Here is a 22,241-nt window from a genome sequence, read left to right as displayed (position 1 = left end):
GGTAAACACCGAGGCGTCTTTGAGTCGTTAGGTCACTACTACACTACTATTCCTACTGGTAAAGGACAAGGGGTTAAGATGTGGAATTAAGTTAACGTTATAAAGTTTCTTTTCTTTTTTTTTTCTTATATTGTATGAAATAACAACGTTAACGATTTGCTTTTTGGTCACTTAATAGCACACCGATCCGAAGACCAGCAACGTCAAATCTTATTTTGGTTGTGTTTGTTGTGATTTCCCGTTTGCTCTTTTGGTTCGTAGTTTGGACGTCCAAAGTCTCGTTTAGAAATGTTAGTATATGGTTACTGTGCGCCTCAGCCACCGGTCGATAGAATAGACTTTCTAGGACTTCATTTGTTTTGATATAAAATATCTCCTCGGTCCTGTTCACTGTTAACCGGTGCAGTGTCGTCGAAATCACTCTTTTTCAGAGGACATAAAAATCGAAATTATCTTTTAAGCAAATCAACTCCGACATATAACAAAACCCTAACAGTAAATTATTAGAACATAGACGTTTAAGTCTGCCCCGTCTTCGGTTCTTTTTTTGTCCTTTTATTATCGAACTGAAGCGAACAGGGGAGCCAGGCGTGTCCGACGAGGGACTCTGGTGTATCGTGTCCCGTCCGCCCCCTCCCACCCCCCTGCCCCCCCCACAACTAGCTTACCCTTGGAGTCGTTTCCCGTAGGGGGCTCACCAGGCATTTGCGTCTATAAGAGGAAGTAGGCTGACCCCTGCACTAGATCGGTACGTGACCCGGTCCCAGGTCTAGACAACACCTCTTGACCTAGGCAAGGACACCACGGACACCCAAAAGTACCGGATACATGTTCTGACGTCTATGGACGCGAACCGGTCTGAAAGATGTTTCACGCCTACTAAGGGAATTCCTTATTGGTGGTCACCGGGAACGACCGGAGACAAAAAAGAACGTCCTGACAGGTTTCGTTTCTTGGTCGTAGTCTAAAGAAAGTTGTGTTAAACCTTAGTCGTAAGCCAAAAAGGAGGCCCGGAGATGCTCCAAGTCCCCTACTTTTCAGTCATAAGTTTGGTCTTTGTTTGTAAAACAGGCAAAGAAAAACAATCTTTTATGGTTGTAAAGAACAACTATCGTAAAATTCTAGGTTTTTACCCTAAAACTTAGCGTTAGGTCGTTCATTTTTGTGATGTCGAAGATCAAGGATCAAAGAGCAGACGTTTCTTTTCTAGGGTAATAATTTGCGCGAGAAGAGAGTAAAAACAAAAGTTTCACACTTTTAGGTTAGAATCGAAAAAAAGTCAAAAATACGTTTTGGTCCGAGTCCATTCGCCCTTTTACGCTTTTTGTGTTGAAAAGGAAAGTTACCACCGTAATGAACAAAAAAAAGGTGACTACCTAAGAAACTTCAACTAATTTGTTATAAAGGCGATAAACCCTAACACAACAAAAAATATTCTTTCGAACCAATACTTCGTCAGGGTAAATAATCTAGTAAGAAGCGTCTCAAACTTACAAAAGTCTCATTGCAAAAAAACAAGTTGAAACGCAGAAGAAGGGTAAAGAATTTTAAAAAATTACTACAAAATTAGTAAGAGGTTGTGCAAAAAAAGCGAAAGGTCTCAGAACCTCCTCCTAGACTGTGAGGAAGGTAAATCAACGAGTAGGAGCGGACCCCTAGGCGGAGCGAGAACAGGAAGTATACCCAAACAAGACGAAAAGAGGATGGCTCCCTTGCGTCACCTGTGATGTTGGAAGTCGCGGTTTCGGGTTCGTCCCTTTGACGAAGGTGGATGGAAGCAGCAAAGTGGCATCTTACAACGCGGTAGTTCGTTGGTTGGTCGACTTTGGTGGGGACGGTTAATTCTTGTTGTATGTTGAAAGCCGTGTAGTCTGTGTACACCATTGCCAAAATGCTCGCGTTTCCGCCGCGTGTCCCCCGTGACAACGTGGTTTAATAAAAGAGTGGTCTGTACGTTTAAACGTGTAAATTTCGTTATTTAATTGTGTTAATCAAATATTATATTACAAAAGGGTGGGGTCAAAGATATATGCACTAAGAAATTAGTGAAATGTAACTATTTGATCCAAAACGCGTACCCCTAACTTTTTACAGTTTAATACTTTGATATTTATCGAAAAAATGTGAATTGTAATTATCTGTATTGGTTCCGAAACGTTGTAGAAATTTACCATTTCAATTCAAAGAAAACTTTCTACTCGACGTAGCAGCGACTTCTTGTTTTACAAAAAGAAAAGAGGGTCCTTCGTATGAAATTAGTCTCAATGTTGTCAATGTGTAAATGACAACGCACGAAAAAACTTTACGTTTGTAAACATTACACGTCTAAAACAATTTCATATGAATTTTATATTGTAGAAATCTGGTGGAAAACAACGTCGTCAGAAAATGATTGCGTGAAGAAATAAAATTCGACCGTAAAGGAAAAATAAAATTGTTTTAATAAAAATAATAAAGAAATGTGAATGTCAAAAACAAAAACAATTAAAAAAACAAAAGTTTTTACTTTAATGGCAAAAACAAGCAGTGATATTGTGGGGAAAAAGGTAGACACCACGTTGTTAATTTGTACGAGGCACATTAGCTTAGAAACCACTTCGAACCCACGACAAAAACAGGTGTTCACAAAAAGAAGTCGACATTCTTTGTTTTGTTCCGATTTTACGAAAAAGGGCGTTACGTGTTTCTTATTGTAGGCAATGTTGTGACAAACAAACTTATACGTTAATGTTATTTTCCCAACGGACAGTATCGGTTGTGAGTACACGAAAAAAGGGGACTGTGGTGGCCGCCCTGCCTTTTACCAACAAAGGGAAAAGGAGAGAATAGTTCTAAGTCCCCGGAAATCTTTTTTAATAGAAATTATCCGGAAAAAGCGTCAAAAAACTGTCTAGGACTTCTCCTCCTCAAGGTCGAAAAAAGGGGTGTATCAGGGTATATAGGTCAAACTGACGGCCCAGTCGTCACTGTCGGGCCTAGTTTTTCGGACACTTCCCCAGAACTTCAACACAAAAAATCTGTTCCTCTCCGAAAAGAGAGACTCTTCCTCAGGGCCTCTGACGAACTTCCCCGGACTTGGTTATTACCTCCCACCGTTGGTTAAACCTCTCCGTTGTGCAAGGTACCGGTTGTTGTCACGTGGCCCTAAACGCTTCGCTCGCCCTGTTCGCTAAGTTGTCTCACCCCTCGTATTTAAAATTAATTTTGCGTACCTTTACTCTAACACATGGTAGGATTGACAGGAGTGTCATACTACTCTCGTGAAGTTACATCTATTACCTCCTGACGCGTGATTTAGAGACGCGAACTCCTCCATACTCTGGCTGTGAATTTCCACTTTTCCCGTTTTGTATAAACAAAAATTTTATGGCTTTTATGTGAGAGTAATAATAGTAGTATGGAGTGTAAATCTGTTTAATCATCAAAAATTGTGCAAAAGGATTTTACCAAAAATCAGAAGATCAAATTGTGGTATCGTATTCTCTCGCTATTCCAATCGCACTTGTATACATTGTGAACGAGACTTGCATTAGCTCTAGAAGTATAAAACGTGCGAAAATGGTGATGTTCTCTTATGTGGTATTATGTACTTGATAAATGGGTGTGTACTACATTCATAAACAGGAGGTCGGAAAAGATAACTAAAGCGACACCTACTTTGGTCACCGTTTGGGATTACCAGGGGGTCTGCGTGGTGATTCACTCTCTTGTGAATTACAAGAAATTTATTATTGTCTTTATTCCGTGTGAGACTTAGATCATTGTATAGTTGATGACGCCGCGCTCATCTTTGTTTAGGGGGGTAATTCCAAGATTGTGTGAGCTATGTTCTCTGGTTGATTCTCTTGTTGTGTGTATGCGTGTGACTTAATTGTTACATATGGACGAAGTTGCGGGATGAATAGAGAGCGAAATTTTGAGTACAGTGTCGTGTATGTTTGTTCTTCTTACTATTGTTAACCTAATTCTCAAATGTGTAGTTACCCGGCCGTGACTCTCACAGCCTGTCTAAGTTTCATCGTCTTATAAAAGGGATCTACTCTCTCTTAAAAATTATTTACAGAATGTGTTTGACTGGGGTTCTCTTGTAGTAGTATAGATTTTGAAAGCGCTAGTAACTCTTGTTCAAACTGATAGGGTATAACTACACATAACCATAGTGAACATGAAGAAGAAGATCTCATATGTTATGGAAAATGGAGATGCAGCCAGAAGGGGTTAGCTTAGCTTAGCTTAGCTTAGTTTAAAGGGTGGAAACTGGCCGTTTCTCAATCTCGAGGATAACTGGCTTCCAAGCCAATATTTCAAGGATGCTACGTCATCACCAAAAATGTGTTACGTGAAAGTAAAGCAAGTTCATAATTAGATAGACATCGTGAGGTATTTATTTTCAGTACAGTTTATGTTGAAACCGTTAGAGAGAGTGGCACACTTGTTAGCCTGTTCCATTCTTCTTTGTTTTCCGAAGCCGTGGCTTGGAAGTATACTTGCTTCGTTTCTGAAGGAAGTGACTTGGAAGTATGCGACTACCAAGCCAGTATCCTCGCGATTGAGAAATGGCCGAAGTCTACCGATGTGCAGCCTCGAAATTACCCCCAAACCAAGGACGCGGCCTCGGTGGAATTCCAAGTATGCTGGAGATTGGAACAGTCCTTCGGCGGCACTCGATGACATAGTATCCTTGAAATATTGGCTTGGAAGCCAGTTTCCTCGAGATTGAGAAATGGCACGTGTAACTGTCACGTTTGAAGGGACGAAATCGTGACATCTTCATGTCTCCCAGCATGGTAAATCGTCACATGTTCACGTCTCCCAGCATGGTAAATCGTCACATGTTAACGTCTTGCCGTGATATCGGGTTGACAGAATGAGTATACTTTTTGTTTTGTAAGTACATTGTGATGCTAATATACAAGTACAATTTAAAATGAAGGAATGTCTGTGTTTGTATTTCTACATTGTGCAATTATTCGTCAAATAATTCTGCTAAGTAAAAGTAGCATGAAAATTAAATACTGAAGACAAATTCAAGTTTACAAGCGAGCCATCCAGTGAGTACAATTAGTTACAATCCATCACTGCTTCATACTAAACTTAGAAGCTGTGGGCTGAAATAAAAACCTACATATTTTAACCTTATCCCTTCACATCGGTTGAGGGGGAGCACCAGCACCCTGGTCTCACCCATCATCACCTATCATCACCCTGCTGTCACCCTCCCCGCTGGGTGGCTATGCAGAGGCAGTGACGTCACCGGGCTGTCTCTCGCTCCCTTCCTGCTGCATCACAACAGCCGTTAGTAGCTCGAGTAGTGACCGGGGGGGAGAGGATATCCACAGACATTTCATTGATAAAACAACTCTTATTGACGCTGCAACAACATCCTAACACGGGGGTAACAGACAGGACCTGGTTGCAGTGAGATAACCCCGCTCCTCCAGCTGTTGGGAGATGGCCAGGCCGGAACAGGTTCTGCTCTTGGAGCCTCAGCACGAACTGAAATTCAGAGGTAAGAGAGGGGAGGGCCCGGCGGCTTGGACGGGAGGGGGGAGCTGCCTCTGCCAGCGGGGCTAGAAAGAGGGGGGCAGGCCAGTACGGTAACCAAGCCGGGGGGAAGCTGGACCTCACATTTTGACAATATTTGCCTTCGTATGAAAAGAAAGATAATGAAAGGACGGCAGGTCAACTGACAGCTAGCTAGCTGGTTAGCTAGCTGGATTAGCTTCTGTCGGCTAATCAGCCTAGCCAGGCCTTGTTGCTCATTTCTGCTGCAGCAACTGTTTTAAAGCTGTTTACACGTGCAGCACACGAAACAGATGTCCATGGAAATAGGGACCATGATATGTATGTGACAACCAATTTTCTGCATAACCTTTTGTTGCACAGAAGCTACAACATCCTTAGCATCTACAGCTAGCTAACATTAGCACGCTCTCTGATTGGCTGTCACGCTCTGTTGGACAGCCAGCTGTCATTTAATAACTTGACAGCTCTCAGGACGAAATAACTGCATAACCTGAGCTACTTAATATGTGTAAGCTACGGATCATCAACATGCCAAGCCTCCTTATCGTTAGGGCTTTACATACGCTATTAGACATTTGGTTTAAGCTCGACATTTGGCCAAAATATGTTGCTTAAGGCCTAAATACTCTTACAAAAACAAATATGATACTAATTGATCTGTTTTGCAACATATTACAGAGATCATGTCATCATTTTAAATATTGCATTGTACTATTGAGTATTGAAGCTAGATATTTGTATACGTTTATGAATGGTTCAAATGACAGTTGGACTCTAATACATGGCCAAACTTGTACTCACTAGTCTTGCTTTAAATCAAAAACTTTGACAAGTACATTGTGTTCTTCTTCCCTGTGCTTGGCTGTCTCAGTCAGTGTCTTCCAGTGTCTCATCTAAAAACGTACTGTTTCTGAAAGCATATCCTGATATTGCTTTTTGTGTATTTTATTATTCATTTTAAATTGTATTTTTCTCTCTGTGAACCACTTTGTATTTTGCAACTTCTTTGCTAAATGCAATTTGGCCATTGGTGTTTGACTTAAGCACACCAACATTACACTTAAAAGACCCAGCAGCACCAACGTGTTAGGTAACTCACACCTCTGTGTTTTTATGTGAACTGCCAATTTAAAGTAGCATAATGCTTATGTCTAAATGTGCAGATGGTGTTACCATACTCATTTATTTTCTATGACTACAGTGTAATGGCAAATTATAAAGGTATTTAACTCTTTATAGCAGTAATGAAGTGTCAGAGTTGTATTAAGCTCTCTATACTGAGCCTGTATATTGCATTATTAAAAATATACAACGAGGTGCCAGATTTATGAACATTTTGTACAAAGCGGAGGCAAATAAAGCCTCAGTATATATATTTTTTTATCAAGGCTTGTTATATTGTTAAAAGCAAGTTTTACGTTAGAAATAGGTAGGGATCAGGTTAAATGACATATCATGTTTCTACTTTTTCTACCTTGTACAACTGACTCATTGTTAGATTGAGAAGGGACAGACAAAACAATTGAATGGCCTATTGATAAAAAAGCCATTATGGCAGGTGAGGTAAAAATGTACATTTTGGACTGAAACAACAGGCAAAAATTGTTATATATTGTATTTGTAGTCAGTCACTTAAACCTGTGGGTAGTGTTAATTCACCATTGAGCGTGTAAACATGTTTCATTGTAAAAAAATGTTGTCTACAATCCAATAAATGGAACCTCAATACATATAGAACACTTTGGTCCGTCAATAACTTTTCATTTTCCCTGCCCTGTCTGCCAATCTTTGCCTAAAGCTAATTATTTCTCACAGATAATGTAAACCTCTAAAAGAGTACACAAGTATTGAGCATTTTAATCCACAGGTTAATACACGTGTGCTTGTGAGTAATTGCAGCATCAGGACGATGCAGGATTGACCCAGAAAAAAATAAGTTCATTGTTATAAAGGAACATGCCCTGCAGCCGAAGGCTAATGTATTTAACATATGTTTTGGGGGATTAAGCTATATCAGACTACAAAGAACACACGTTATAGTTAATAGGATCAAATTGTTGTTGGTTTAAGTCTTTTAATGGGATTTGTTAAAGATAAGATAAATGAGAATATCGCCAGCTTGGCATCAAGCAGAGTCACTGTTTCTATGGTTACTTACTTGTAGTTTAATATACCTTGCACCCTGATTTCCATCATATGATTTACATGGACACACCAGCCATTGAGAAAGGAGCAACAAACTCATATGTTCTGTGCCTTCTTAGAATACTACACAATATAACAATTCACATGGCAATACTCAGACCCCAAGTTATATGCAGGCATGGGTTTGTGAAACAGGAAATAGAGAGGAGTTATGTTAGCAGCAGCTTGTTAGGCATCAGACCATCTGTGTTAAGGACTGGACTTTCTCGTTTTGTGTTAATCTTCATCTTAATCAGGAGTATTATTAAAAAATCTAACTCCCTGCTCTTCCCTTTTATATGTGCTGTTTATAAAATGTATCCTTGAAAGATGACAGATTCAAACATTAGCTCTTCATATACTTTTTTAACTGCGGCTTGTGGTTTTTGTGAGTTGGATGGTATCCCCAGACACTTTCAGGAAGTAGTATATCAGGTGTACAGTTGTCGGTGGCGTGAGTCCCTTTCATTACAATTCTTCTGAAGTAACGCCAAGCTTGTGAGGGTCTGAGTTTCCTCTCTGTCTTTGCTCAAAGGGGAAGGGAAGTGTCAGTTGCTCTGGATGTTTGCTGAGCTGAAACTTTATCTTGAATCTGGTGTATGTGCTAATTCTGAAATAGCTCCATGTTTTCATTCACAGAGAGTGGGCCTCTGTCAAGCACTAAAGGATTTTCTCACAATAATAGCTACTGTAGCGGCCTCATTTGTTATTTTGAGAGAAAACTTTACCTGATTGAAAAACCTGGCTTGCTGAATTTTGGCTTTTGTAATTGCAGCATGTCACAAGTTAAAATGTTACTTAGATAACTGTAAGTTGGTAAACAAATTGATTAATTGTCAGCACTTTTAGGTAGTTGTTGGGGAATAATTTGCTTAGGTATTCAACCTTTGACACAGTTCATCATTTTCTCCTTTCACGTTCTCTTCTCCCATGGCATAGGTCTACGGCCTTGGGTATTGCTGCTATCTCTCTTAAGGAGGGGCAGCTTGGCGCACATTATTTTCAATGGACGACAGCTCTAGTTAGATTCAGGGTCCATATTTGTTTAGTCTCGCTGATAAAGAATGTTGATTATTACACTCCGAACTAGTTAAAACCTGGAACTACAGAAGAGTTCTTCAGAATTGGTTTGGCATCTCTACCGTGTGGTCAACTTGTGGCCCGTGATATGTCTTGTGAATTCTCCAGCCAAAGCTCCAAATAAACCGTCAGCGTTTGCCATCAAAGTTCCAGCTCTCCTTGTGTCTCTCTTGCCCCTTTCACACCAAGGCTTTTCCCGTTCTAGCTCCGTGCTAGAGCTTTTCTGGTTCTTCGGTTCAGCTCCCGCTCTGTTCACACCGCTCAGAGCCCGACTGGTGCTGCGTCATTGCGTCATTGTTTGCTTCATAAAGCCAAACCGCGCGGAACCCCCTCACATCGACAACAACAACAATGGCCGATTGTATTGAAGCGCTACTCGTTTTGGTTTTGCTTTGTTGGAGCGAAATGGAAGAAGTGGGACGACTTTACTACCAACTTTACAGTCGTTACATGCTACATTCAAAAGTTCTTTGGACCGTGTGCTCCCCTCCAGCTTCCTCTGTACCTCTTCGGAAGCCCAGGTTCCCAGTAGGTAGCTGGTCTCTTCAGTGGACCACTGCTGCTTGTTAAGTTTTAGGTTTTCCATCGTTGTGTACAAACTGGATAAAACACGGGCTTTTTGTTGTTGTTAGAGGTTGATCCCGCCCCTGCTCCCGCCTCCGACGTAAGCGTGACGTATGCGGTGTTTGCTTTCTAGACCGCCAACTTTTTGGTGCTTGAAACTAACCGGATTCCGGAGCTTAGAGGTGTGAACAGGAAAAACCAGTGCTTTTCAAGCCCCAGCTCCGAACCGGCCCTGGAACTGCGTTGGTGTGAAAGGGGCATCTCCACCACAGTAGTCATGAGTTGGGCTTTTCTTAGAATATTGTCACAAACATAAACCCCAGAAGATCATAAATGTCTCTAAAGCTCAGAACCTATAGTTGTCTACTGATATACCTGAGGGTCACTATCATGTATACGATATTATAAGATCTTGATATCCACCATATCAAAAGTAACAGAAAACATAGCCGCAAATAAATCTATTCCTCTTTCAGTTTTAAATGCTTTTTTAACAATACAGTAAAGTTCCAATATGACTACTTAGTTTCCGTAAGTCTGTCCGTTGTAAAGTTTGTGGTATTGGCACTGTATTCGTTAAGACTTACTCACTTGACCATGAATTAGCTTTGCTCTCTCTAGACGTAGCTTTCCTGGAAAAACACAGTGACTAACGGCTGCCAGCTATCTAAATACATTTTTATATGCAGTTTTATGCAATAAAAAGATAACTTTTGCCAAAATAGAATATACTAAGGACTAGTGATGCTGCATATAATGAGGTTTTTGGAATTTGCACCCCTTCCAGTAATGTGTAATGTCCTGACAATATCAAAGAAGACTCATTACACTCTTGGCTTTTTCCAAGGTCAATGCATTGCCCGTATTAGGTTTTGCTCCTTTTAATTTTTGTACAGTGGTACATGCAAAAGCGCTCATATCCAACAGTTTTGACATATCTGTTAATGTCATTAACACTAAACTGAAAAGCAAACCTTACACCAAAGTGGAGATTGCTTGCTTTTGTGGTGGGTTTTAATGTGCATGCAATAACTTTACTTCTGAATTTATCTGGTGCCTATAAACCTCTGAATCGCAGCCCACCACGTCTTGTTTTTTTCAGTTGATCAAAAATGTCTGGTGTTGTGCTCATTGATGGCTATTTAATGAAACAAGACAATCTCTGCTTGAAAGTGGTACGCCGTCTTTTTTGCCAGGAAAGCAGCTAAAGAGAAATAGAAAAAATGACCCAAAACTGAGACTCACTTTCTGCTGAATATTCAGAGCAAAATGACATTTCCTCCCAAACAGTAAGACTCAGTGATGGGGTAAAAAATAAATCCATTTCAGTTCCATCTAATTATATCTTGCATGTAATATGGTTTCATATTGATCACAGGCCGCTGAATTGAATGAAATTGATTTCGTACCTTGGCAGACTTTTGGATATTAGCAGCAAATATTGTATGTGTTACATAATACGTTTTTCTTACCTGTATAAAGACACAATGATCATTGTAAAAGTGTGGACACTTAGTGTATAAAGATAAGGCTGTCATTTTATAAAAAATAAAAAAAAAGATTAACGTATATGATTGAGCTTGTATATTATCCGTTGAGGAGATTGTGGTTAGGGTTCAAAGACTGTTTTTATTTAGCTAACTCACTTATTGGCTGCAATCAATTGCAATTGTCTCTTTATTTTGTCTTTATTGTAGAAGCCCCAGACAGTACGTTACAAAGATGTGTTTCCCAATTGTCTCACAGTTTCTTAGTCCCCATTTACACGGGAATGCAAACGAACCGAATTCGATATCAAAAAGGTCTTCCGTTCACACGGATACGGCTCAATAAACGTGTCCCTTCACAAGAGACCGATCGACCCGCTGGAGACGCTGTAGTACATATGCCACGCCTGTAATTGGCGCTGTACTTCCGCCACAAAATACACCAAAAGCAGCAAAGAAGACCCCCGAGCATGGTTGCCATGACTGCCTGGTTGCCCTTCTGCTTATTCTCCGTGGTGGATTTAGCAACATAGTTCTCCATGTCCACTTGTTGCTGATGGTTGTGGTAGAGGAGCTGTAGATTTTGCACTAACATCTGTAGCATGGTGTTACGTTCCCTCTAAATCTAGGGGTACCAAGGGAAGTAACAAAACACAACGTTGATCAGGCACGAGAAAAAAGAGAGGAAACCGTTCTCTGGAGTCACGAACAGGCCTTTTTAATAGTAAAAAAAAAAGAACACTGGCTGCTCACCAGCTAACTTGCACATTAAACTAGTGTCCCATATCCAGGAGCACATCTCTTATTGATCTATAGAACACAGGTTGTGCGCATGCAGCCAGAGGAGGAGAATGAGGAATCACTGCAGTCTTCCTCCGGTCCTATATGTAGGCCCTGATTGGGAATTAGGAGCACCCGGGGAGAGGCTGCACCTGGGGACAACCAGGCTGCACCTGGGGAATCAGAGGGAGAGAGAGAACGACACACACACACACACACACACACACAAACACTACTGCACGTAACACATGTGAGCAGCAGAGTTGGGGCTATGGCTTCATTGTTATCAGGAAATGATCGTATAGGACGTACACACGGAGCCGTTTGGCCCCTGTGACGAAGGTAACTTTGAAGGTAACTTCGTCACTGTGGAGTGATACAACACGTTTCGTTCCCGTGTAAACAGCACCTGAATTTCAAGAATCCCTGCCCTGTATTTGACTGAATAGAAGGGCTAAACTCTGTGATTTCACACAGCCGTGTGAACCTGCTGTTTTTCCCTTTCGCCTTTCCCCTCCTTCATGTCCTCATTCCTCTCTACCCCTTCAACCTTAGATATTACTCAAGGTTGAACAAAACCTTGTTTCACTGTAACCAATGTTATGTTATACAAATATAGATGATCAAACATTAACAGGATGAAGATGTTAAAGAAAGAATGAGAAAAAAAATGTAATCAGCCAATTGAATAGATAGACAGTTATAACACAGCACAAGTAGTTGATACAGTGATGTAGTGAAAACCTTAAAAAAAGAAGTGCTGCAGTCTGGATAAAAACTCATTCAACCTCAGCTCACCTCATAGATTTAGCACAGTGTCATTTTGCTGTGGCTTTTGTTGTAAGGACTTTCTGCGTTATTGACATTCTGTTCAGCTTAATGCATCCAGTCTTCCGAAAGCTTTAGAGATATGCAACCTGCATCAACAAAGATAGCTTTAATTACATGTATTTGACTGACTTTATTTGTATTGAGGACAACTTCCAGTCAAACTTATTAGAAACCTGAATTAGTTGAATTGGCGGGGAAACCCTGTTTATCTAAAATGTCAGGTCACATAAAGGAGATTTGTTGCAGAAGTTCCATATTCTGCGCAATAGATACATTTTTCTATAATTGAAGTCACATCTTGTTAGGCTTTGTCACATATTTTCAATATGCTTTATGTAATGGTATTTCAGTGATCTAATTTAAAAGCTTGGAGAAGCTTGTTTTCTGTTGTGTTAAATCTGTGTTACATTTTTGGCCAACTTTTCTAATATATTCTGTTGTAGCAAAGATATTTTATATTTATATCAATATTTATATGTATATAAAGAGGTTCCCCAGCTTGCTTGTTTTATTTCCTCATTTATTTATTTGATATGCTTTTTTTGCAGCAGTGGATGATTAATTAGCATTTTGATGACTAAGGGACACTCATTTGCTTTGGATGTTTCTGACTGCACAGCTCACACTCACACATATTACGAGCTTGTTTCATTTTGTATGTCGGTGAAAGATTTATTCTGTGCATGTGTTATTTTCAACCATTTGGCATTCACGCAATTCAAGTGACAAATCGTTTTTTGAGATTTATGAGTGTGGTGTAACTCTTTATAATGTGTTGCCATTTATTGTGACTTGTGTAGTTGTACGTTTTGGCTTCAGCGGTCTTTTCTGATCCATTTGTCTCTGGAGGACCTTGAATTATCTTCTTAAAGAAAACATCACTACAGAGTTTTTTTGACATATCCACCTTATCTTCTTCACAGGTCCATTCTCAGACGTGGTCACCACAAATCTCAAGCTCTCCAACCCTACAGACAGGAATGTGTGTTTCAAGGTGAAGACGACAGCGCCGCGCCGCTACTGCGTGCGGCCGAACAGCGGAATCCTCGATGCAGGCACATCAATCAACGTCTCAGGTAATGATTGATGAAATAGGAATGAGAAGGGGCCAATCAATTATGATTATCAACGAACATGTAGCTGCTACTGTTGTGGAAATGTTAAGTGTATCTCAAGACAAATTACTTGACTGATTTAAAAGGGTGTTTAATACACAATTTGTGGCTACAGCTCCGCTAACATGAGGATTGTGCATTTTTTTTCTGGATGCCTCTTTTTTGTGTGACTCTTGGTCAGAACTTAGGCATAGCATATATGGTACAGTGTGAGTCTGTGCGGAGATTTTAAAGACTACACGATTGATATGGAAATTATATTTTTCGTAGCTCTAGTTGCTACAGACTTCAAGCCATCTAAATGTATCCTGAATGCGTTTGCATGTTTTTTCTAAACACACTGGTCCTCTCCCGTTACCCAGTACACCCCCACCCTCCGCCTGGCAGGCCTCATTCCCAGCCGTGCTCTCTGAGGGAGACAGGTACAGTCTAGTGTTTCCACACTGTGCCACCTCTGCCATTTACAGCCACAGACTCATTTTACAACCTCTCCTATCTGGTGTCAACAACTGCGAACCGAGACACCGGGGGCCTCCAGTCAGCAGTGGGCGACAAATCAGCCCAGTCCGCTCCGTCGGATACCTTCATTTTTCACTCTTATTAGGGTTGAGAAAGGTCACAGGTTTGAGTCCAAAAAGGAGATTACTTTTCTAAGTGTTGTGTCTCTATTAGGCAAACATTAAGGCTACGGTCTGTAACCTCTTTATGTCCAGTCTGTCTTCAGGGAAAAATCAGTAAGCGGTGTGCTTAACAGGATAACAAGCCGCTGTGGGTTCGTATCTTGCAGGCATTGTTTGCTTTGAAATTGAACTAACATTAAGTTACTTTGATGGAAAGCCCAGGTTTATAATCCCCCTGATAATAACATCCCTGATTCTGATGTCAGCTCCAAACCAAGTTAGGAGTGGTTTCCAGTTTCCATTATAATTGACTTAGATATCCAAAGCAGCATATGTCGGGCCATGCCACCTAGAGTCAAGAGGTCTGTGCACCAACACCTTCGTAAACTAATAAACATGTATTTCAATTTGTAATACTCTGTCTGATGCCAAATGGCTAAGCTATTGTGCTATTACTTTAAGGGCAACTCATTACTTAAGGGCATCTTGGGTACATTTGTCCAATTTTGAGCTTTGACCGCTGCAATTTAATCACATTGTGCCAATTGGCATTGTTTGTTTGACTGCTATGATTAAATTGCATTGAAGCATCACTTGCATCTTAAAACTTGACTATCTGCAACAACAAATAATCCAAATGAGTCCCTTGACATTAGGAAATATGACAGAATTTGCTCTTTTAAAAAATGTCAATGCTGTCATAAGACAGCTAAAAGAGATTCAATGTCTTACCTGCTGACACCTGACAACTCTTTTTAACTGGACTACATTCAAAACTGCTCCACCTGTTAAAAATCTGCTCAAAGATTGTTGGTCAACCCTGTCAGAGACTATATGACTCAGCCTATCATAACAACCTAGTGAGGCTGTCCAACAACATCATCTCTGACCCAAACCATGTTCTGAACACTGAATATGAACTGCTACCAATCTAATCGGAGGAACAGGGTCCACGTTTCATAAAGTCGGACTGAAGCACTCCTTTGTGCAATCAGTCAATACTTGCCATCACAGTACACTCAGAGCTAATCCCTAAGATCAAATGCACGCCTGAAGGCTCTTTGAGCATCTTTTCTCTCACTGATTGTGCTGTTATGTTAAATGTTTGTTGTTTGTGTTTCATGTATTGTGTCTGGATACTTGTCTGTTGATGATGTTGGACATGGAGCTGCTGTGACGCAAGTCAAATTTCAGACTTGATCTGACCAATAAAGTATTATCGTATCGTATTCAACTCATTTGTTAGACTTCAAGGACACATACAATGTATACAAACATAACTTGCTTTGTTTCCAAGGAAACTCCACCAGGCAACTTATTTAAGTGCTCTTTCTTCTTTTGCTCGTAAAAGGAATTGATAAACATCAATGAACACCGGACTGTTATAACTGAGTGACACAAACACTGCTGGTTATCATTCCAACATAAGATATAAAACATGTTTTTTTGTAAGGACAGGCTGAAAATAGTTGTCAAATAGTAATTCCCAAAATAACATTACACTATCATTATTGAGGTATTCAGGCAAATATATATACATATATATATCAGTTTTTGTTCTCTATTTAAGAGGATTGCATATGATCTGTGACTTGTTCCAGTTTGTCTCGTATATCTGGCCAGTCACTTTTAACAAATGCTACACAGACAGCCACTTGCACTGGAAAGAAAAGATAGTCTCCTACATGTTACCTTTAGACCCCAAGATGTTTCATTTGCTGGCTCAGCTGAGGATCCACACGGTGCGTTTGAAGCTCAACCCAGCTGTAACTGTATATGTTCAACGTAGCCATGACCACAGGAATGTTTCTGAGGCTGATTGGTGTTTTGTAGCAGGATCCAGTGGAAACAAATGTGGCGTGAATGTTTCAATAAGTCATGACTGCACACATATCAAGCTTTTTCTTGGAATCTGTCAGTAGTTTAGTTTGTCTGACTTGTTATAATTTCAAGGAAGGCAGAAAGAAAAATAACATACTTTAATAAAAGAATAACAATTATTTTGTTGCATTTTTTTAACTGAATCAGTTTCATTAGCTTGCCATGACACTCATTTTCAGTGTGGCTTTTGTCATGAAGGGGCAATAAATAGATTCTCCTGTCATAAGTTATGTCCAAATTAATAACAAATGTATTAAAATATGTTAAACACAAGGTCTAAAAGCCTTGTACACTTTTTTTTGCCCACCAACTACATTCCGATAACTTGACCTCTAAGTGGTGATTCCCGCAAAAGTGTGGTGTATTAATGTAGTCAACTCCTGGGTTATTCCCATAGACTGTATTCCGCACTCTAAAATAGGTATGCTACTATATACGGTAGGTTGTATTATTTCCCCTTTTGAATTAAATTGAATTAGATGGACCCAGGAGAGCCAAACCAGAAGTGTGAGATCCTGCTACCCTGAGAAGCCTGCATATGAGTTAGCTCTTACATCCTGGTGAGTTTTCCCTCAAGGCCTGTACCCCAACGGCAGTGGTCGACTTCACTCTCTTCCTCATTCCCACGCTATACTGTCTCCGTAGGTATGCTGATCTTTGACCAGGTTTTTGTGTTGAGTAATATTGAACAAAGTACACGGGGAGTTCCCTTTTTACGATTAAGGCTTCTCTGAATTGGTGTGAAAAGGTTACTATTGTTATAGCTCAGGGTGTAACCTCTATAGACTGTAAGTAACAATGAGCCGTATGGTGTCATGTATCATGATGTAACGTAACCTCACATTTAGTTTTTCAGTTGTTGATGAGTTCCATGTTTTGGTTTTCAAACAAATTCGCTCATCTTTTGTTTTTGGCAAGTTTCTTTATTTTTGTTCTAATGTCAAACACAGTTTAGGTTTTCTTATGATGCTGAGAATTCACCTTAAATAGTTAATGGAAATGAAATGAGGTCTCATGTTGTATGCTTTTATTGAAACTGAGTGACATAATGCTTGGAAATGGAAATGTACGGCACATTCTCCTGTCAAGTTTCTTGTGTTGAGGAAAAATCGTGTCACAAATGCATGGTTTTGTATGGGTTGTAGCCATGCATTTTGTCACTAACAAAGCTATAGAGTAGAACTGAAACACTTAGTTTACCAATCAATTAATCAGTTGGTTAAATGTCATTAAAACATCTAAATACTTCTAGCTTCTTAAAGGAATACTTTACCTCAAAGAGAAAATGTGTGTATCATTTACTCAACCTGTTACCCTTGGATTATACGAAATTTTGTAATTGAATGTTTTTTTGGGTGGTGAAGTATTCACTTTTAAAATATGAGTATATTAGTTGCTTTTTCTAATTTTTCATGTTATTATAAATGTAATATATTTAGGTGTTTGATGGTTAAAAAAAAACATTGAAAGATACTTTTCAAATATTTTCTGAAATGCATTGATAATGAAAAAAGACAATTTGTTTGTGCAGACCCTATATTCATTATGTTCCATGGGTGGACCTCTGTAATCACTTCAAGGTAAATGTTTAGTGCTTTTTCCGTTTGAGCATCAAGTCTCAAGGGACACAATATAATTAGTGACAGGAAAGAAAAGTTGTTTTGCCCCCCTCCCTCACCCCTCTAATGGTTCCATTTATCATCAACAAGCAGGCAGACGATTGCCATCCTGCTTGACCGTGTTAAACACAATTAGCCTCTGAGTTTTATAAATGATTGCCCAGTGTGAAAGAATACAAAATCATGTCATTAGCAGAAGTAGCTTTTTATTAAAGATGTGTTCAAAGGCTGCTTATTAAAGATGATTTAATTGTTTTCTTTCCTCCTCTGTGGCAGGGCTCTTTCCATCTCAGGCTTTGGCTCTGGGGGAACTTACATTTAAACGTTATCCACTGTTGCTCAATGAACTTACATGCCTTCCTGCCTCCACTCTCTTGTGGCGTCCCCTTGGACCTGAGTTAGATGGCCGTGCAAATTGGGTCTGACTGAAACAGGACGTTCTCAATCTGTTCATGCCGTCTGTTTCTGGTTTGCGATATTGAACTGCTCTGATTGCTGTAATGGTGCACTACATCTCTGAGGTTTCCACTTTAGGGAACATTGGCATGTGCCATATTTGAAAACCATCCTGATAGCTACACCGGCCATGAAATTAGGAGGTCATTTGTTTCTTGTGGAAGCCAAAGAATCACGCAGACGTTGTAGATATAGTTGGTACTGATGTCAAAATATGCCTTTCAATTACACCCTTGTTTGAAAAGTCAAAGGAGAGAAAGATCACCCATCAATAGCTCTTTTCATGCCCCTCTGCACTTCCACCCTTTACTTGAATACTGACATAAGAAAGTGATCATTGAAAATCATCGTTGCAGCTTTGAAATACCTTCTTGGTCATTGGAAGGACATCAAATAACACACCACTCACTGGGAGGACTAATGTGGTGATGGGCTGAAGTCCTATTCCAACCCCACACCTGCTTTTTGTTAGAGCGATATGTAATGTTGAGAAAGAAACAGACAGGGTTGGAAGCTGTTGGAAAGATTACCCCCCGGGGTATTCACAGTTTCGTCAGTGTTTCGCCGTCATGGTAACACAAACTTAGAAATAAATCATCTCCACCGCTTTTTCCAAGCAGCCCAGAGCCTTGAAGACGTGGAGGACCTAGTTTCTTTTTGACAAACACATGGGTATTTGATACTCACTAATTCCTATTTAATCCAAGGAGTGGACGCAGAGTTGAGAAAGGGAGAGAAATGGAAAGTTGCTGACAAAGAACAGTATCGGCTTATACGCTGGAGTTCGTTTTGTATTTGGGGCGGCAGATTTTAACTCACAACTTGAATTGTATTCCTGCTTGTCTGCCCCAGTTGAAGTGATACTAACAGACACATTCTTCTCAGTTTACTGAGAATGGTAGGTCAGAATGAGATTGACAAAAAGGGAAATAAAACTGAGGGATTCATAACAAAAAGGATGTGGGCACTTGCTGTTCATACTTTGGGGCGCAACTTATGTCAATAAGGAAATACGTCATCTTAACATGTTGTCATGTGAAGTCAGGTAAATTAAGGGACTTTATAATAGGATCATAAGTGACCTTGACTATCCTTTTGTAATTGCAGTTATGCTGCAGCCTTTTGACTATGATCCCAATGAGAAGAGCAAACACAAGTTCATGGTGCAGTCCGTGCTAGCACCTCCTGACATGACCGACATGGAGGGAGTGGTGAGTGCATCTTCTTCCTACAATCACGTTTCACCATCATTTTCCTTTTACTAATTTCAGTGTTGGCAAATGCTTCAAATGTATATTGCAAAAAACAGATACTGGATCAATCAATGAAATACATGAATTGAACTTAACGAAAGAAAAAGGCATGTTGGTTATTAAACATTTGATGCAATATTGTATTTAATAGAGCCATAGAGTGCAGATACCCTATTTTTAAGTTCAAAAATTGGTTCTTAATCAAGACATTGTGAAAGAATGTTTAATATGTCAACATGAGGGTTGTTATCTAAGTTTTTGTCCTGCTGCAAAGAGCCATTATCAGCAGTCTGTTACAAATGGTCCCTTTGGTCTTGATCACATATAAATGATTAATTGGTTGACTTTTCCTTTATCTTTGGTCCTCTCTCTCCTCAGTGGAAGGAGGCTAAGCCAGATGAGCTGATGGACTCCAAGCTGAGATGTGTTTTTGACATGCCAGTGGAGAATGAAAAAACAGTGAGTACATGCCGTGACACCACTCCTCTCCTCGCCTCACCACGTCAGCTCTGGTTGTCACTGCAGATCACAGATCAGAGACACTACAGGGAGTGATGCGTCACATTAGTACCACAAGTAGTGAGAATGTACAGCAAGTTAATATTGTCTAGGAAGAGTTTATTTTTGACTGGCTCCTTGTTTATTACCCAACATATTACACAGCTGCTAACTAAATAAATCCTACAACATTGGACACAAAATAGAGATTTGCAAATTTTCTTTTTTTTTTATGAGAAAAAAATATTGATTAAAACATTAAAATATGTTATTAAATTTCTATCAAGCTGCTGGTGTTCAGCAAACCTCACACATTGTTGCATCTTTACTGCTTCCTTCTGTAGAGTGCATTTATATGCTTGTTCCTAATCCTCTGATGTTTATTGTTGTTTTCCTGCTCCCCACCTATTTACTGCTTTCTCTTTCTTCATCCTGTCCCATCTCGGCCTTCACCTCTCCTCTTCTTTGAAAACTCTAAGACCGACCGACTGTCTTATTCTTCTATATCTTTTTTTATTTTCTCAACGTTGTTTATGTGTCAGCATTAATCTTCACTTTGTTCATTCTCACATGTAGTTTATTATTGTTGTGATTCAATCGGACCCCACACAGCTGTAGATACATTACCTCTTCACGATATGAGCTGAGTCTATGGTGGTTGTTTTCAATTCATTTTGAGCTGTGCGATACATACACATTGCTCCCAGTCAGCACCACAGAGTCCCTCAGACGGAGATATTGCTGATAGAAAACAGCTTGATCCACTCATGAAAGGCACCCCTGGGTGAACTCTCCCACAAACATGGTGCTAGGCAGCTAGAAACTAGGCTCTGTGTCCCTGTATAAAAGTCTGCAAGTCTCCAAATAAAAATATAACATTTCACCGGAGTGCCAGCCAAGTCAATGGTCAGAATTGCCATGGAAACATTGTATCAGCAAACAGAGAACTTATTGCGTTATATGTTGTCGCCCTGTTAACTCACTTACAGCTTGACATGGAGTCCAACAAGATGATGTCGTCCAGCTTGCTGAAGTCGGACTCCTCCACGCTGCCTCCAAAATCAATGAGCTCCACCTTCGATGACGGGGAGGTAAAGAAGATCATGGAGGACTGCAAGAGGCTGCAGATGGAGGCTCAGAGGCTACGGGAAGAAAACAAACAGATCAGGGTGAGTGAGATGACTCCGAAGGCCTGCACTACGAAGCCGGATTTTCGCTTAGCGAGCTATCTTCAGGGAAAACTCTGGGTTTCCGCTCCTACGACGCTGGTTCTTAGCGGGCTAGATCTCCATGGTAACTTATGCTGAATGGCTAGCCTGGTCCGGAGCAGGTTAGGTTCCAGGGTAAGAGATCAACTTAGTGAAAGCACCGCCTGCTGACCAATCAGAGCCCAGTGTGCAGAGTTTAAAGCTATCAAGTCATATTACAGGATAAAGGAAATACAGAAAACTGCCGTTGCAGGAAAGACGGCCGGCCAAAATCAACTGACTGTGTGAACGTAAAAATTAAGAGAATATCACCTCCCATCCTCAGAGCAATCTGACTATTATAACATTAGCGTTAAGAAAGGTTACTTAAATATCTGCCGCAAGTTAAAATAAGTAACCGGATCAAAGTAACATTACGTACAGTCCGCGGCACTGTGAGTGCAGATGTCGATGTGTCCCATTGTCATTCATATCACATCATATCACCTCATAATGTATCATATATCTCCTTATCTGAGTCAGCTTCTTGAGCCGTATCTGGCCGTGCAACACTCACAGTGTCACATACTGTATGCAGAAGTATTATTTTAAGCAACACATTAAGTTGACAAAACACTCGAGTCAAATGTAATTAAAGTCAGATCCACTCGTGTCTTAGACGGGGCAGTGATATGATAACCCAGCTAGCGGGGAATGTTCTCACAACTTTGGCTAACGTTACCTATTGGTTCTAACAAGGTTTTAAAGAAACGTTTTAATCTGATGTTCAAAGAACCTTTTTAGGGTGTTTATTTGTTCAAATAATGTTCCTATAAGGTTTAAGGTTAACTAAGACATAACATTTTAACTGCAACATTTAGAGGATGTTTTGAGAATGTTATTAAGGCCTGCGATGACAGAAAGTTTTTTATAAAAAATATACATGATAACAAATGAAGAACATTTTCAAAGCAACATTCTGAAATTGTTTTCAGGATGTTATTGAGGCCTGAGATGAGAGAAAGGGTTGTATAAAATGTTCCCTGAATGTTACATGATAACAAATAAAGAACATTCTCCAAGAAACATTCTGAAAATGTTTTCAGGATGTTATTGAGGCCTGAGATGACAGAAAGTGTTTTATAAAATGTTCCTTTAAT

At 40.0% G+C, this 22,241-nt stretch overlaps 1 protein-coding gene across 1 annotated transcript in view; it reads left to right on the top strand.

Annotated features, from left to right (window-relative positions):
* The first annotated feature begins 5,201 nt into the window (after nucleotides 1-5,201).
* vapb (VAMP (vesicle-associated membrane protein)-associated protein B and C) overlaps nucleotides 5,202-22,241 on the top strand; it is a 20,102-nt gene continuing 3,062 nt past the window's right edge. The window contains exons 1-5 of the mRNA XM_010796138.1: nucleotides 5,202-5,509; nucleotides 13,376-13,528; nucleotides 19,251-19,354; nucleotides 19,775-19,855; nucleotides 20,884-21,063. Coding sequence (XP_010794440.1) covers nucleotides 5,452-5,509; nucleotides 13,376-13,528; nucleotides 19,251-19,354; nucleotides 19,775-19,855; nucleotides 20,884-21,063 — 576 coding nt within the window. The 5' untranslated portion in view covers nucleotides 5,202-5,451. The remainder of the gene's footprint in view (nucleotides 5,510-13,375; nucleotides 13,529-19,250; nucleotides 19,355-19,774; nucleotides 19,856-20,883; nucleotides 21,064-22,241) is intronic.

This window comes from Notothenia coriiceps, unplaced genomic scaffold (genome assembly GCF_000735185.1).
Source record: "Notothenia coriiceps isolate Sejong01 unplaced genomic scaffold, NC01 NC01_scaffold00000289, whole genome shotgun sequence".
Taxonomy (NCBI): domain Eukaryota; kingdom Metazoa; phylum Chordata; class Actinopteri; order Perciformes; family Nototheniidae; genus Notothenia; species Notothenia coriiceps.
Note: the sequence above shows the minus strand (reverse complement) of the source record. Positions and strands in the feature narration are given on the sequence as shown.